Genomic DNA, 18,504 nt, shown 5'->3' with positions numbered 1-18,504 from the left:
GATTCTTTATCCAGCTATAAAGGATATTTTTTAGGACAGTTAGGAAAATTTTATAATGGGCTATATAGTAAATGGAATTATTATTAATTTGTAAGGAATAATGTTAGTGGCTATATAATGTGTTTATGTTAGGAAACATCCAATTTTTTTTTTGAGGTGCATATTGAAGTATATAGGAATAAAATTAATGTCTGTGCCTTTACTTTAAAAAATTTTAGAAGGAAGGAAGGAAGAAAGGAAGGAAGGAAGGAAAGAAGGAAAAATATTAGAAAGGACCAAAAGGAAAGAAGACTCCATAAAGCATATATGCCCAAATCGTGATAATTGTTGAATCTTGGTAATGGGTAAATTGGTAAATGGGTAAAGTGAAGTAAATTTCTTTACTTTATATGTTTGCAATGTTTCATATGAAGGGTGCCTGGGTGGCTCAGCTGAACAATCAACTCTTGATACTGGCTCAGGTCATGATCATAGGGTCATGGGATTGAGCCCCTTGTGGGCTCTGCACTGGGTGTGGAGCCTGCTTGGGATTCTCTCTCTCCCTCTGCCCCTCTCCCCCTCTCATATGTGCTCTCTCTCTCCAAAAAAAAAAAAAAAAAAGTTGAAATATTTCACACGAAACATTTTTAAAGAAGGAAAAATAATGCTCCCAAAAAATCACTTTTCTTTCATGAAACTGTAGTCCTTGGAAGAGTCTTTTGCCTTCCAAGGCAATTTTACCTAAAATTTTCACACATGAGAATCATAATTAAGGCCAACCCTAACCAAAATTATGTGTTTAGCTGTGTCTACCTTCAAAGCTCCCATTACTAGTTCCTTAGGATCCTCTTTTCTTCCTAAATGTCTTTCAGGAAAAAAAAAAAATCAGATAATTTCTCTCACATTAAGGTATAAATAACTTCACAGCCGGAATTAATTAAAATAAAAATAATGCTTTAAAATTCTCCAATGGTGAAATGTCAAGCATCATTGATGAGAGTTTTGCTTTTTAAAGGTGGACTTTTTCTTTAATCATTTCATGTAGTCAGTTGCCTAAGGTGTTTTAAGAGAATTAAATTACATGAACCGGAAACCAGTCTGTCATCCTTTTCCAACCACTGAGTTAATAATAAACACAATTGTGCATAATAAAAGTGCTGGAATATTACTTCACTGGCTGGTAAAGGGACATGGTAGAAATTCTGCAGGACTTTGAAGGGAAGAGTTGGGTGCTAGTCTAAGTTTTAACATCTAGGCCACCACTATACTGGCTGTGTGACCTTGCCCTATCTTGTCATGCCTCAACTTCCTCACCTGTCGATTAGGCTCATAGTAGTACCTACCTAAGTGGTGGTTGCAAAGATTGAGTTAATGTATATAAACCAAGTAGAGCAGTTCCCTCACCTAATAAGCATTCAATAAACATTAGCTATTTTTGTATTTTCTTTGGCATTCCTCATACTACACGTGTAATTAAGAATCCGCTAAACAGTTATTCTTTTCATAATTAATGTGTCTGAATATCTGAAAGGGGCATTATTCGGAGAAACGACTACTTTTTGCGCAATCTTATGGTACGAGGTCCATACATTTTCCAAATACTTGGTATTTGTTTAGAAGAGACTCAGGAGACATAAGAAACAAATATAACCACTGAAACGTTGAAAACTGATTTAAACCAAGCAACCATAAAGGATACCTTTGTACAGAGCTCCTGAATGAAGCAGAACTATTGAGCCTTCTTCCTTTGGAGGAAATAATTTTTAAAAATACCAAAAGATTTAAAAATGATACCCATCCAGCTATTTTCTTCAGGGCAAAATATCCAAAATTCTATACCTCACCAATCCATTCACTTCCCCATTCAATTAAAGGCCTTGCCCTTTCAGCCTTACCTCCTCACTTTCTCGTCATAAATATTATGGCTTTATATGCAAAGGGCTGGAATACAACCTGATATTTCCCAGCTAAAGTTCATGAGAGGTTATATGAGCCACTCCTTGGATTAGAAAGCGATGGCGGTCTTTTAGACGTTGTATACACCTTTTCAGGGGATTCATGAATGTTCTAACCTCTTGCTGATTTTACGAAGTTCTTTCCCTACTCCTCACATCCCGTTTTTCTTGCTCAAAACAACAAAGCGAGGGAGGGTGACTCGCTACAGGAAAGGTCTCATCTACCTGTTCTTTCCTGGAAAAAAAAAGCTCTGACATCCCAGGAAGACATAATGTGGAAAAGCGCGCAGGTTCATTTGAACTCGGCTCGCAATGAAACATCTATTAAAATGAATGGCCAGCACCACCCGCAACGCAAAGAGGAAGAGGACAAGGAGTCGCACAGATTGGTTATCCCGGGAGATGGTTTGATCCCTGGGCAATCGGGGCGGGGTGCCCGTCGGCCGAAGTAAACAGAGCTACTACGCCTGCGCACACCCTTACTGGGTCACGTGCAGGCGCCGGCCTCTGAGAATGCCCTAGAGAGCTGTTCGGCCGCTGTAGGGGACCGTGTGCAGACCAGAGGCTTCAACCTTTCCTTGCGGGGCGGATTCGGGTAGGAGAGGAGCGTTGTTGGGTCGGAAACGCCCCTTTCTTCCACAGCCGGGAATTGAGAGCCAGTACTGGGCCTGCGGGGCGCCGCCGTGCCTTTGTGGGACATGGCCCGCTGTGGGGAGGGGAGCGCGACGCCCGTGGTACTTCTGAGGTCCCCTGGAGTTTGCAGTAAGGGGTTGCAAAAGAAGGGGCCCTGTGAGCGGCGCCGACTGAAGGCGGTGATATCGGAGCAGCTCAGCCAGGATCTGCTCAGGTAGGAGGAGGCGGGAACCCTGGCTGCCTCAGTTGTTAAGGCATCCATCTCCGCCCCAGAAGCTGTGGCTCCTTCTCTGCCTCTCCATCCCTCCTCTCCTCGTTCTCCTCGCCTCAGGCTTTTGAGGGACGTGTACCAGTCTCCTCACTACAGAGCCGTTGGCTCGCCCTAAAAAACCAGTCCCGAGCACCTCGGAGACTATGTAACAGATACAAAAAGGAAACCAAAATTATCATCATAGTTACGTGCGGCACCAGTCTATGCCGAAATAACACGAGCAGGCTTAGTTCTTGAAAGACCTATCGCTAAGGTGGTGTTGGATCCAGGTTTCATGGTCCTGAAACGTACACTTAAAAACAAAACAAAACAAAAAAAACCTTAAACAGTTTAAGAAAAATGATAAAATCCGGTATGAAAATGAATATTTATTTAGATTAAGGAAAAATAGAACAATTAGTGTAGCCTCGGAGGTCACTTTCTTCTGAGCTCTCTTTAAACAGTTTACCAGAAATGCTTACATCAAAATACTTCCCGATTGCAACCCGGCTTCCACTCTCTGCCTAGAACACTCTACAGCTCCCAGCAACTCCCAGCTCCCATGAGAGCCCAAGCAAATGGTGGGTTGTTATGAACCTTAACTCAGGCTTTGGTGAATCCAGGTACTGACATCTCAGTTTATAAAGAAAATGAAGCTTAGGAATGTACCCTGGCCAATTGCCATTTCCACCGAAAGTGATTCCCGAGCTTCAGTGTGCAGCAGAATCACCTGGAGGACTTGTTAAAATTTAGATTTACTAGGTCCCAGACCCTAGTACTCATTCAGTTGGTCTGGGATAGAGCTTTTGCATTTCTAATGAGGTCCCAGGTGATGGTGATGCTGCTGGCTTAGGTTACACTTTAAGAACTACTGAACTAGAGTAAACATAATTACCACTAAACCAACTGTTGTGCAGCATTCTACATTTTTTTAAATTTTTTTTTAATTTTTATTAAAAAAAATTTTTTTTTTTAATGTTTATTTATTTTTGAGACAGAGAGAGACAGAGCATGAACGGGGGAGGGTCAGAGAGAGGGAAACACAGAATCTGAAACAGGCTCCAGGCTCCGAGCTATCAGCACAGAGCCCGACACGGGGCTTGAACTCACCAACCACGAGATCATGACCTGAGCCGAAGTCAGCCGCCCAACCGACTGAGCCACCCAGGTGCCCCGCATTCTACATTTTAAAAAGTGCTTTCTGTTGCCCACACTTAAGGCTCCAGCAGCTATAAGCTGAGCTTTCTATAAAGTAAAAGAAAATTCCCTTTTAATTTGGGCCTGTCTGCCAAAGATGCTGCTTTGACTCCACCAGTGGGGGATTAATGTAATTGGTGGAAAAATGAAGTTGAAGTTGTTCCGTTTCTAGGGTGAATCTGTAAGGATGAGGCATTCCTTCCCTTTAGTGGCTTTATTCTCCTGGCTTAAGGTGTCAGGAATTTAAGGAAGATAACATGTCTATATAAAGAAAATGAAATTAAGGTATAGCAAGTGAACAATCTATGCTTATCCTAGGAATAATTAAGGATTGGACCCTGAACTCCCAAGTTCCTGTTACAGGCAAATAAAAATAGATGTAGCAGTTCTTTTGTTTGTTTGTTTAATTCTTTTTTTTTTTTTAAGTTTATTTATTTTGAGAGAGAGAGAGCGCGTGCGCATGCGAGAGCACAAGTAGGGGAGGCGCAGAGAGGAGAGACAAAATCCAAGCAGGCTCTATGCCGTCAGCCCTGGATGTTGGATTCCAACTCACAAACTGTGAGGTCATAACCTAAGTCGAGAGATCAAGAGTCAGACACTTAACTGATGGTGCCAACCAGGTGCCCCCCCCCCGACTTTTTAAACGAAAAACTTCATATGTACACCCAGCCACCTTAATTGCTGTGCCAAATTAATCTTTTTCAAGCACAGCAATATAATGGATTTATTCGGCAAATATTAATGAAGTATCTAGCACCCACCATGTACCTAGATTTGTACTAGGTCCTGAAGAATTAAAGATTAATAAGACATGGCTTTGGTGCTGTGCTTACACTCTAGTAAGAGAGATAATAGCCAAACAAAGGTGATGGGGACTGGGGTGAGTTTGGGGAAGGCTTTTTAAGGTGACATTTGAGTGATCTGTTGAGGATCTGTTGTTGTGCAGCAATTTCCTCATCTTCGTTCTCATTTCCCCCTACTTCCTCTTTTTCACAACTAATAAACTCCTCTTCTACACAACTAATAGATGATATTATATATCATCTATTCATAGATGATTCATAGATTCATCATAGATAAATATGAATTTGTCTATGTTTTAAGTCATTTGACTCCCCTTCAACTGTAACACAGAGTTAAACTCTTTGCCTCTTATTTATCTGCAGCTTCATTTGTCACTTCTCAGACCCTCAGTACTCTCTGCTGACCAGTTTGTAACTCCATACTCACACATACCTTAGCAAGGAATGTGGAGCCAAGAACTCTCTGTGACCTTGCCTTGTTCCCCTGACCAACTCTTACTTGATCTTTAAAATGCTTTTTTTTTTTTTTTTGTCCTCTGTAAGGTCTTCTTTCATGTCTGTCTTTGAAAAAAATTTACTGGGGTGCCTGGGTGGCTCAGTCGGTTAAGCGCCCGACTTCAACTCAGGTCATGATTTTGCGGTCTGTGAGTTCGAGCCCTACATCAGGCTCTGTGCCAACAGCTCAGAGCCTGGAGCCTGTTTCAGATTCTGTGTCTCCCTCTCTCTCTGACCCTCACCTGTTCATGCTGTGTCGCTCTCTGTCTCAAAAATAAATAAATGTTAAAAAAAAATTTAGAAAAAAATTTATTTGTGTTACTGAATATATCACACTCTGTCGTTTTCAGACCTGTCTTCCCTGCTATTCAATAAAATTCTTGAGTGCACATATGATGTTTTAGTCATTATCTGTCCACAGTGCTTGGTACATAGTACATGTTCAGGAAATTTTTAGTGATCATCAGCAGTCCAAAACGCACTAGATAGGTTAATGCATAGTTGGCAGAGAAATGACATAGGAAGAAGCTGGGCCTTGACATGGTTGAAGCTTTGTTCCAACCTGTCCTTCCTCTAGACTTTGCTATTAGATGAGCCAATAAACCCCCTTTAATGGTTAAGCCAGTCTGAATCAGATAATTCTGTTACTTTTAACACACAATATATACTTGTAACTGATATGGTTTTATAAAAAAAAAAGCACTATATTTTCATATTAACAATTTTTAAACACATTAAATTTTTTAATTTAACAAATACTTATGAGCATATATTATGAACAAGGCAGATACCCTAGTGATGGTTATATGGCTACTAGCTGCATTGTTTCCTTATTCACTTGAGGATGAGTGTAGGATGGAGAGAAGGTGGGTGGGAGGAAGGAACAAATTGAGTATTTGTACAATTTTTTTAATTAATGTTTGAGAGACAAATACATTTTTGCCTAACTTTATTATTTTTTTAATTAAAAATTTTTTTTTAACATTTATTCATTTTCGAGAGACAGAGACAGAGTCTGAGTGGGGGGAGGGTCAGAGAGAGAGAGAGAGGGAGACACAGAATCCAAGCAGTCTCCAGGCTCCGAGCTGTCAGCACAGAGCCTGACACGGGGCCGGAACTCAAGAGCCACAAGACCTGGGGCGCCTGGGTGGCGCAGTCGGTTAAGCGTCCGACTTCAGCCAGGTCACGATCTCGCGGTCCGTGAGTTTGAGCCCCGCATCAGGCTCTGGGCTGATGGCTCGGAGCCTGGAGCCTGTTTCCGATTCTGTGTCTCCCTCTCTCTCTGCCCCTCCCCCGTTCATGCTCTGTCTCTCTCTGTCCCAAAAATAAATAAAAAAACGTTGAAAAAAAAAAAAAGATTTAAAGAGCCACAAGACCATGACCTGAGCCAAAGTCAGATGCCCAACTGACTGAGCCACCCAGGTGCCCCTATTTTTGCATAACTTTAAAAACCACTTATGAAAATGATATATTGATGAAAATATTGTCTAAAATGCTTCTGTCTGCTCATTGTTTCCAAGGTTCTGAAAGTTGTGCTCTGAAGCATTTGTTTTGTTTAGGGTAAAATACAACAAAATTCAACAAGCAGATACTGAGCTCTACATACTAAATATACAGTTTTTGCCTTTGGGGAGTTTATCGTCTAGTAGAGAGAAAGACACGTACAAATAATGATGCAGTGACAAGTGCTATAATAGAGGTATGCACCAAGTGTGTTGGAATCAGAGGAAGGAGCCATTAACTTGGTCTTGGAGGAATGTGAGTGTCAGTGGTAACATTCGAAGCTTTCACTGTAATGGATATCTATATCCATTACTTGTACCTCCTATAGTGTACTGGTGTGATTGCCAGTTATATCCTGCAATACAGAAATCCCCTGAGAATACATACCTTGCTGAGCATAATGATACAGTAATAGGAAGTATTAGTATTTAGAGTAGAAATGTATAGTTTTCACAGGGACAAAAGATTATGACAGTATTATGATGCTGATTTCTGTTCTTCCATCACTTGACATGTAATCAGTGGGCTTTACAACAACTATGTCTGTGTGTTAATAAAGGGATTTCAGTGGGTTACTCCAGGAGCCCATTTTAATAATAGGTTAGAGCATGGTTCTATTTGTGTGAGGAAAAAAATGGAAAAGGGCTTAAATGTCACATTCTTGATGGCCAAGCCTGCCTTTTCAGACTTGGTATTTAACAATAGTTGGAACAAAATGTACCAGTGTCTAATCTGGATTGTCTATTGTTATATTTGGTTTGCATGTGTTGTTGACATTTTACTTTCTTTGCTTCTTTTAGTAAGATTTTTAAAAATTGATTCTTTTCAATAGTCAATGACAATACTACTTTGTGTTCTTTTTCTGAAATAAGTCTAAAGTAGGTACAGTTTTAAGGAAAATCAACATAAATAGCAGGAGATAAATTTTATTATTACCAGAAAGAATTAAAAAGAAATTTTCTAAAAGTCCTATTGTTTTTGGTATAATTACCTTTGTTTTCACTATAAATTTCAGCAAATTAGATTCAAAGCTAATATTAAATGGTGTTCTTTGCAATGAACTAAGAACAAACTCCTTTTCATGTTAACCTATTTTTATTGTGTTACTTATCTCTGTAATTTTTAGTTTGAGTTATTTTTAAAAGTTATTTTATAAAAATGCATATGTTATATATTTCTGAGTATCACTAATTAAACTATGGTTTCTTTTTATTCATTACAGGCTCCTAACGGAAGAAATCCATACAGATGTTATTTTCTCCATAGGTTATACTTTGTTCAAAGCACACAAAGCAGTCCTTTTAGCAAGGGTTCCTGACTTCTATTTTCATACTATTGGACAGACACCAGATAATTTAACAAATCATGAGCCTGTTGTTGTAGAGAACTTTGAAACTTCAGAATTTAGAACATTTTTACAGTAAGTGCTTTCTTTATCTTTTTTCTCTTATATTTAAGTCTAATATATAATTGTTTATCTTGTAAACATATTTCATATCTGTTTTATTTTATTTTTTTTTTATTTTTATTTTTTAATATATGAAATTTACTGTCAAATTGGTTTCCATACAACACCCAGTGCTCATCCCAAAAGGTGCCCTCCTCAATACCCATCACCCACCCAGCCCTCCCTCCCACCCCCCATCAACCCTCAGTTTGTTCTCAGTTTTTAACAGTCTCTTATGCTTTGGCTCTCTCCCACTCTAACCTCTTTTTTTTTTTTTTTTTCCTTCCCCTCCCCCATGGGTTTCTGTTATGTTTCTCAGGATCCACATAAGAGTGAAACCATATGGTATCTGTCTTTCTCTGTATGGCTCATTTCACTTAGCATCACACTCTCCAGTTCCATCCATGTTGCTACAAAAGGCCATATTTCATTTTTTCTCATTGCCACGTAGTATTCCATTGTGTATATAAACCACAATTTCTTTATCCATTCATCAGTTGATGGACATTTAGGCTCTTTCCATAATTTGGCTATTGTTGAGAGTGCCGCTATAAACATTGGGGTACAGGTGCCCCTGTGCATCAGTACTCCTGTATCCCTTGGATAAATTCCTAGCAGTGCTATTGCTGGGTCATAGGGTAGGTCTATTTTTAATTTTCTGAGGAACCTCCACACTGCTTTCCAGAGCGGCTGCACCAATTTGCATTCCCACCAACAGTGCCAGAGGGTTCCTGTTTCTCCACATCCTCTCCAGCATCTATAGTCTCCTGATTTCTTCATTTTGGCCACTCTGACTGGCGTGAGGTGGTATCTGAGTGTGGTTTTGATTTGTATTTCCCTGATAAGGAGCGACGTTGAACATCTTTTCATGTGCCAGTTGGCCATCCGGATGTCTTCTTTAGAGAAGTGTCTATTCATGTTTTCTGCCCATTTCTTCACTGGGTTATTTGTTTTTCGGGTGTGGAGTTTGATGAGCTCTTTATAGATTTTGGATACTAGCCCTTTGTCCGATGTGTCATTTGCAAATATCTTTTCCCATTCCGTTGGTTGCCTTTTAGTTTTGTTGGTTGTTTCCTTTGCTGTGCAGAAGCTTTTTATCTTCATAAGGTCCCAGTAATTCACTTTTGCTTTTAATTCCCTTGCCTTTGGGGATGTGCCGAGTAAGAGATTGCTACGGCTGAGGTCAGAGAGGTCTTTTCCTGCTTTCTCCTCTAAGGTTTTGATGGTTTCCTGTCTCACATTCAGGTCCTTTATCCATTTTGAGTTTATTTTTGTGAATGGTGTGAGAAAGTGGTCTAGTTTCAACCTTCTGCATGTTGCTGTCCAGTTCTCCCAGCACCATTTGTTAAAGAGACTGTCTTTTTTCCATTGGATGTTCTTTCCTGCTTTGTCAAAGATGAGTTGGCCATACGTTTGTGGGTCTAGTTCTGGGGTTTCTATTCTATTCCATTGGTCTATGTGTCTGTTTTTATGCCAATACCATGCTGTCTTGATGATGACAGCTTTGTAGTAGAGGCTAAAGTCTGGGATTGTGATGCCTCCTGCTTTGGTCTTCTTCTTCAAAATTACTTTGGCTATTCGGGGCCTTTTGTGGTTCCATATGAATTTTAGGATTGCTTGTTCTAGTTTCGAGAAGAATGCTGGTGCAATTTCGATTGGGATTGCATTGAATGTGTAGATAGCTTTGGGTAGTATTGACATTTTGACAATATTTATTCTTCCAATCCATGAGCAGGGAATGTCTTTCCATTTCTTTATATCTTCTTCAATTACCTGCATAAGCTTTCTATAGTTTTCAGCATACAGATCTTTTACATCTTTGGTTAGATTTATTCCTAGGTATTTTATGCTTCTTGGTGCAATTGTGAATGGGATCAGTTTCTTCATTTGTCTTTCTGTTGCTTCATTGTTAGTGTATAAGAATGCAACTGATTTCTGCACATTGATTTTGTATCCTGCAACTTTGCTGAATTCATGTATCAGTTCTAGCAGACTTTTGGTGGAGTCTATCGGATTTTCCATGTATAATATCATGTCATCTGCAAAAAGCGAAAGCTTGACTTCATCTTTGCCAATTTTGATGCCTTTGATTTCCTTTTGTTGTCTGATTGCTGATGCTAGAACTTCCAGCACTATATTAAACAACAGCGGTGAGAGTGGGCATCCCTGTCGTGTTCCTGATCTCAGGGAAAAAGCTCTCAGTTTTTCCCCGTTGAGGATGATGTTAGCTGTGGGCTTTTCATAAATGGCCTTTATGATCTTTAAGTATGTTCCTTCTATCCCGACTTTCTCCAGGGTTTTTATTAAGAAAGGGTTCTGAATTTTGTCAAATGCCTTTTCTGCATCGATTGACAGGATCATATGGTTCTTCTCTTTTCTTTTATTAATGTGATGTATCACGTTGATCGATTTGCGAATGTTGAACCAGCCCTGCATCCCAGGAATGAATCCCACTTGATCATGGTGAATAATTCTTTTTATATGCTGTTGAATTCGATTTGCTAGTATCTTATTGAGAATTTTTGCATCCATATTCATCAGGGATATTGGCCTGTAGTTCTCTTTTTTTACTGGGTCTCTGTCTGGTTTAGGAACCAAAGTAATACTGGCTTCATAGAATGAGTCTGGAAGTTTTCCTTCCCTTTCTATTTCTTGGAATAGCTTGAGAAGGATAGGTATTATCTCTGCTTTAAACGTCTGGTAGAACTCCCCTGGGAAGCCATCTGGTCCTGGACTCTTATTTGTTGGGAGATTTTTGATAACCGATTCAATTTCTTCGCTGGTTATGGGTCTGTTCAAGCTTTCTATTTCCTCCTGATTGAGTTTTGGAAGAGTGTGGGTGTTTAGAAATTTGTCCATTTCTTCCAGGTTGTCCAATTTGTTGGCATATAATTTTTCATAGTATTCCCTGATAATTGTTTGTATCTCTGAGGGATTGGTTGTAATCATTCCATTTTCATTCATGATTTTATCTATTTGGGTCATCTCCCTTTTCTTTTTGAGAAGCCTGGCTAGAGGTTTGTCAATTTTGTTTATTTTTTCAAAAAACCAACTCTTGGTTTCGTTGATCTGCTCTACAGTTTTTTTAGATTCTATATTGTTTATTTCTGCTCTGATCTTTATTATTTCTCTTCTTCTGCTGGGTTTAGGCTGCCTTTGCTGTTCTGCTTCTATTTCCTTTAGGTGTGCTGTTAGATTTTGTATTTGGGATTTTTCTTGTTTCTTGAGATAGGCCTGGATTGCAATGTATTTTCCTCTCAGGACTGCCTTTGCTGCATCCCAAAGCGTTTGGATTGTTGTATTTTCATTTTCGTTTGTTTCCATATATTTTTTAATTTCTTCTCTAATTGCCTGGTTGACCCACTCATTCGTTAGTAGGGTGTTCTTTAACCTCCATGCTTTTGGAGGTTTTCCAGACTTTTTCCTGTGGTTGATTTCAAGCTTCATAGCATTGTGGTCTGAAAGTATGCATGGTATAATTTCAATTCTTGTAAACTTATGAAGGGCTGTTTTGTGACCCAGTATATGATCTATCTTGGAGAATGTTCCATGTGCACTCGAGAAGAAAGTATATTCTGTTGCTTTGGGATGCAGAGTTCTAAATATATCTGTCAAGTCCATCTGATCCAATGTATCATTCAGGGCCCTTGTTTCTTTATTGACTGTGTGTCTAGATGATCTATCCATTTCTGTAAGTGGGGTGTTAAAGTCCCCTGCAATGACCACATTCTTATCAATGAGGTTGCTTATGTTTATGAGTAATTGTTTTATATATCTGGGGGCTCGGGTATTTGGCGCATAGACATTTATAATAGTTAGCTCTTCCTGATGGATAGACCCTGTGATTATTATATAATGCCCTTCTTCATCTCTTGTTACAGCCTTTAATTTAAAGTCTAGTTTGTCTGATATAAGTATGGCTACTCCAGCTTTCTTTTGGCTTCCAGGAGCATGATAAATAGTTCTCCATCCCCTCACTCTCAATCTAAAGGTGTCCTCAGATCTAAAATGAGTCTCTTGTAGACAGCAAATAGATGGGTCTTGTTTTTTTATCCATTCTGATACCCTATGTCTTTTGGTTGGCGCATTTAATCCATTTACATTCAGTGTTATTATAGAAAGATATGGGTTTAGAGTCATTGTGATGTCTGTATGTTTTATGCTTGTAGTGATGTCTCTGGTACTTTGTCTCACAGGATCCCCCTTAGGATCTCTTGTAGGGCTGGTTTCGTGGTGACAAATTCCTTCAGTTTTTGTTTGTTTGGGAAGACCTTTATCTCTCCTTCTATTCTAAATGACAGACTTGCTGGATAAAGGATTCTCGGCTGCATATTTTTTCTGTTTAGCACACTGTAGATATCGTGCCAATCCTTTCTGGCCTGCCAAGTTTCAAAGGAGAGATCAGTCACGAGTCTTATAGGTCTCCCTTTATATGTGAGGGCACGTTTATCCCTTGCTGCTTTCAGAATTTTCTCTTTATCCTTGTATTTTGCCAGTTTCACTATGATATGTCGTGCAGAAGATCGATTCAAGTTACGTCTGAAGGGAGTTCTCTGTGCCTCTTGGATTTCAATGCCTTTTTCCTTCCCCAGTTCAGGGAAGTTCTCAGCTATAATTTCTTCAAGTACCCCTTCGGCACCTTTCCCTCTCTCTTCCTCCTCTGGGATACCAATTATGCGTATATTATTTCTTTTTAGTGTATCACTTAGTTCTCTAATTTTCCCCTCATACTCCTGGATTTTTTTATCTCTCTTTCTTTCAGCTTCCTCTTTCTCCATAACTTTATCTTCTAGTTCACCTATTCTCTCCTCTGCCTCTTCAAGCCGAGCCGTCGTGGTTTCCATTTTGTTTTGCATTTCGTTTAAAGCGTTTTTCAGCTCCTCGTGACTGTTCCTTAGTCCCTCGATCTCTGTGGCAAGAGATTCTCTGCTGTCCTGTATACTGTTTTCAAGCCCAGCGATTAATTTTATGACTATTATTCTAAATTCACTTTCTGTTATATTATTTAAATCCTTTTTGATCAGTTCATTAGCTGTTGTTATTTCCTGGAGATTCTTCTGAGGGGAATTCTTCCGTTTGGTCATTTTGGAGAGTCCCTGGCGTGGTGAGGACCTGCAGGGCACTTCCCCTGTGCTGTGGTGTATAACTGGAGTTAGTGGGCGGGGCCGCAGTCCGACCCGATGTCTGCCCCCAGCCCACTGCTGGGGCCACAGTCAGACTGGTGTGTGCCTTTTCTTCCCCTCTCCTAGGGGCGGGATTCACTGTGGGGTGGCGTGTCCCGTCTGGGCTACTTGCACACTGCCAGGCTTGTGTTGCTGGGGATCTGGCGTATTAGCTGGGGTGGGTAGGCAAGGTGCACGGGGGCTGGAGGGGCAGGCTTAGCTCGCTTCTCCTTAGGTGATCCACTTCAGGAGGGGCCCCTCTTCCGTGGGCCTCTCGTCTGCGCTTGGCTCCGGAGACTCCGTTCTGCTAATCCTCTGGCGGTTTTCTGGGTTCTTTAGGCAGGTGTAGGTGGAATCTAAGTGATCGGCAGGACGCGCGGTGAGCCCCGCGTCCTCCTACGCCGCCATCTTCCCTCATATCTGTTTTATAACCTAAGAAAAATCCATTCATTTAAATTCCAAATTATCTTAGTAATTAGTATTAGTAGAGGCTAAGTATTAGTATTAGAGTATTAGAGCCTTAGTATTAGAAAAGACTAAGTACTAATTTGAGATCGAGCCTGAAAGAGGAGAAATGGTGTGTTCTCTGGTAATTCAAGTGAGTTACTCCTTGCCAGGGTTTTTGGACAGTGGCTCTATTGACATTTTGGGTTGGGTAATTCTCTTGTGGGGGCTGTGCTGTGCAGTTTAGGATGTTTAGCAGCATCCCTGTCCTCTGGCCCCTGGATGCCAGTAGCACCCTTCCTGAGTTCCCTCTATCCCCAAGTTGTGAGAACCAAAATGCCTGCCAGACATCACTGAATGTCCTCTTGAGGGTGGAATTATCCCCCTATTGAGAACCATTGCTATATATTCTTATAATATATAAATTTATATATATTTATATAACCATTTATATATATGTCTATTTGATTTTCTTTAATGTTTATTTTTGAGAGAGAGAGACAGAGGGAGACAGAGTGTGAGAGGGGGAGGGGCAGAGAGAGAGGGAGACTCAGAATCTGAAGCAGGCTCCAGGCTCTGAGCTGTCAGCATAGAGCTCGACACGGGGCTTGAATTCATGAGTTGTGAAATCATGACCTGAGCTGAAGTCAGACACTTAACCAACTGAGCCACCCAAGTTCCCCTACTGACTTCTGTATTATTGGTATGCAAAGCTTTAAATGGATTATGTTTGTAAAAATATGAGATCATAACCTTTTATTTTTTTTTTTTTAATGTTTATTTTTGAGAGAGAGAGAGACAGACAGAATGTGAGTAACGGAGGAGCAGAGAGGGAGATACAGAATCTTAAGCAGGCTCCAGGCTCCAGGCTCTGAGCTGTCAGTGGGGCTTGTACTCATGAACCGCGAAATCATGACCTGATCCGAATTTGGGTGCTTAACCGACTGAGCCACCCAGGCTCCCCATAACTGTTTATTCTTATGGCTTGTGCATGGTCAAAATTTTTGAAAATAGAATGTCCATTGAACTGATTTGTAATTTTGGGGACTTGTGTTTGCTAAACTTAGAGATTTCATCAGCTAAATAATGGGAGAAATTAGTTTAATCCCCATTCTAATTGAATAGAATTTCATTTTAATGCCTTATTATTTTATGCTCATATGTGTGATTATTTGACATTCATTTTTGCTAAATGTATCCAGGAGAGAAGTATTTTCTAATGTAGTTCCTCAAAATTATATCTCTTAGTCTTCATGACATTTAAATGACATGGACTCTAAGGCTAGAATGCCTGAGTTCAAATTCTCTACTCTGCCATTTGGTAGCTGTGTGCCTCAAACTTAATCCCTCTGTGCCTGGAATTTTCTCAGATGTAAAATGTCTGGGCCGTAATTAGCACCATAAAAATTCACTAAGTTTTTTATGTTTTTAAATCTTGAAGTGTTTATTTGTATTTCATTTCAGTTTTTTAAATCCTGCCCTCCCATTTCTTCCCTTTTTCTAATATATGGAAGTTGGGTATTGTTCTAAATGATATTTTAGTGGTTTTCTGTCACACCACCCCTCACATATACTTATTCAGCAGGTGTTTATTGTGCCCGGTTATGGGCAGGGCTCTGTGTAAAGGGCTATGTATGTACTGGTTAGTAGGTTCTTGATTTGAGTGCTTAATGATGACAAGTAAATGTGGAACTAAGTTTAAAGCCAATACTGGCAATGACATCATTGTATTGTACTACAAATTTGTCCATTACCAGTTTTTAAGAATATCTTTATTGGGATATAATTCATATACCACAGATATAATCCACCTATTTAAAGTGTAAAATTCGGTGGTTTTAGTATTCACACAGAGTTGTACAGTCATATCCATGATTTAGAGTGTTTTCAACATCCCCAAAAGAAACCCCATAGCCATTAGGTATCACTGTCCATTCCCTCACCCGCCTGCCCGAGGCACCACTAATCTACTTTTTGTGTCTGTGGATTTACCTATTCTGGACTTCTCACAGATATAGAATCATAAAATTTGTGGGGTTTTGTGACTAGATTATTTCACTAACCATGATGTTTTCAAGTTTCAGCTTAGTTGCATGAATCACTACCTCACTTTTTTTAATTGCCAAATAATACTCCATTGTATGCCTCTACCATGTTTTGTTTATCCATTTATCAGTTGGTGAATACTTATATTCTACTTTGGGACTATTATGACTAATGCTGCAGTGAACATTTGTATGCCAATTTTTGTGTGAACCTGTTTTCATTTCTCTTAGGTATATACCTAGGAGTGGAATTATAGGTCATATGGCAGCTCTGTTTAACTTTTTGAGGAACTGCTAGATTTTTTTCCTAAAAAGGCCGTACTGTTTTACATTGCGACTGGCAATGTGGAGGATTGCAGTTTCTCCACATCCTTGTAACACATATTATCTTCTTTTTTATTATAAACGTCCTAGGGAACATTAAATGGTACCTCATATTCATTTGTATATCCCTGATGGCTAATGATGTTGGCATATTTCTTGTGTTTGTTTGCCATATTATATGTTCTTTAGAGAACTGTCTGTTCACATCCTTTGTCCATTTTTTTCAACGGGTTATTTGTCTATATTATTGAATTATAAGCATTCTTTATATATTCTGGCTATTAGGCTCTTATCAGACACATGACTTGCAGACATTTTCTCCCATTGTATTGGTTTTTTTACTTTCTTGCAACACAGAAGTTTTGGATTTTATTTATTTTATTTATTTTTATTTATTTTTTGTTTTGGATTTTAATATAGCCTAGTTTATCTAATTTTTTGTTTGTCACTTGTGCTTTTGGTATGTTATAAATGAGAAACCATTGCCTAATCCAGGGTTACAAAGATTTATTCTTATATTTTCTTCTAAGAATTTTATGGTTTTATGCTTTTAGCTCTTACATTAGTTCTGTGATCCATTTTGAGTTAATTTTTGTGTATAATGTAAAGAAGGGGTCCAAATTCATTCCTTTGTGTGTGGATATCTAGTTCCAGCACCATTTTTAAAGAGACTATTTTTTCTCTAATAGATTGTCTATGTACTCTCGTTGAAAATCACTTGCCCACTGCTATGGACTGAATTGTTTCCCCTCAAATTCATATATTGAAACCCTAACCATCAAGGTGATGGTGTTTGGAGATTGTGCTTTTGGGAGGTAATTGGATTTAGGTGAGGTCATGAAGGTACCACCTCAAGACTGTAGTAGTGCCCTTAAAAGAAGAGACCCCAGAGAGCTTGTTTTCTCTCTGTACCGTGTGAGAACACAGTAAGAAGGCGACTGTCTACAAGCTATGAGGAGGGGAATTCTTACTGGAATCCAACCATGGTGGCTCCCTCATCTTGCATTTCCAGCCACCAGAACTGTGAGAAATAAATTTGTGTTGTTTAAGTCAATCTGGCTCCTAAACCATAATCCATTACCATATTTTGTCATGGTAGCCCGAGCTAATAAAACACATGTAAATGTTAGGGTTTATTTCTGGTCTCTTGACTCATTCTATTGGTCTGTATGTCTGTTCTTAATGTCAGTTTGACTTTTGTGAGAAATCGAAGTTGGATTTTTTGTGTTTTTATGTCCTGGATCCTAAGTGTTTTTTGATGCTAGTCTTTTTTTGCTGACATACATTTTGCCTGTGATCCAAATCATATTGACTTTAGTGTAGAAAATTCTTTTTGGGTAATTAAATTTTAAGTGTATTTGTGTGATTTGGCTTACTTTTTTTCTTTTTATGCTCTGACATGCTTAAATGATCTGATTTTTTATTATTTCAGTGTTTCTTATATGAAACTCCTATAAGCATAAATGGAAAATTGCCTAACCTTGACTCACCCTGTGTGTAAGAATAGTATGACATAATTTAAACAGATATTTTAAGTGCAGTTTAAAAAATCATTATCATTTTTTAACATAGATCATAGGCTCATCATTGAGTTTCGACTATCAGTTTTAAAATGTATACTTTTTTTGTTCTAGTATGTGGTATAGTGGTATTGTCATAAGAGCAGGTTCTGTAGTCAAGCCAGGTATACCACTTCTAACTGTGTGAACTTTGACTAATCACTTACTGTTAGTTTCCTCATCTGAAAAATGGACATAACAATATCTACCTCAGAGTGTTATTGTGAGGGTTAAATGAGATGCTTATAAAGCACTTAGCATAGTGGTTTGGCATATAGTAAGCACTGAATATATTTTAATAAGTGTTTATAGTAGTTGGCCCTATGACATGATACATTTCTTATGTGTAAGTTTATTATTTTATTCTTTTTTTAAAAAAATGCATCCAGCATGGGGCCTAAAATCACAATCCCTAGGTCGAGAGTTGCATGCTCTACTGACTGTGCCAGCCAGGCGCCCCTTGAGTGTATGTTTAAATGAGATGCATGGGATCTGTTAAATTTTTATATATCGAGAAAGGAGGAAAGTACATCAATGTTTTCCTGTATTTATTGTCATTGGAAGTGATAGATAAAAAGATTGAGAGACAGCATGGGTAGAGTGGAGGAGGCACCGGACTTGGCAGCAAAGCAGAGATCTGCCTTTGGGCTGTGCATTATCTTATGTTATGATTTCTTTGAGCCTTAGTTTTCTCATATTTAGAACAAG

General features: G+C 39.1%; 1 protein-coding gene across 4 annotated transcripts in view; it reads left to right on the top strand.

The window, feature by feature from the left end:
- The first annotated feature begins 2,438 nt into the window (after positions 1-2,438).
- Positions 2,439-18,504, top strand: part of BTBD8 (BTB domain containing 8) — a 123,998-nt gene continuing 107,932 nt past the window's right edge. For 3 of the 4 annotated variants that reach the window (XM_078451671.2, XM_078451670.2, XM_078451669.2), the window contains exons 1-2: positions 2,439-2,781; positions 8,038-8,235. In XM_078451671.2, the coding sequence (XP_078307797.1) occupies positions 2,633-2,781; positions 8,038-8,235 (347 nt within the window). In that variant the 5' untranslated portion in view covers positions 2,439-2,632. The remainder of the gene's footprint in view (positions 2,782-8,037; positions 8,236-18,504) is intronic. The other variant, XM_081796416.1, reaches the window with a different exon arrangement.

This window comes from Panthera onca, chromosome C1, assembly GCF_046562875.1.
Source record: "Panthera onca isolate mPanOnc1 chromosome C1, mPanOnc1 haplotype 2, whole genome shotgun sequence".
Lineage (NCBI taxonomy): Eukaryota > Metazoa > Chordata > Mammalia > Carnivora > Felidae > Panthera > Panthera onca.
Note: the sequence above shows the minus strand (reverse complement) of the source record. Positions and strands in the feature narration are given on the sequence as shown.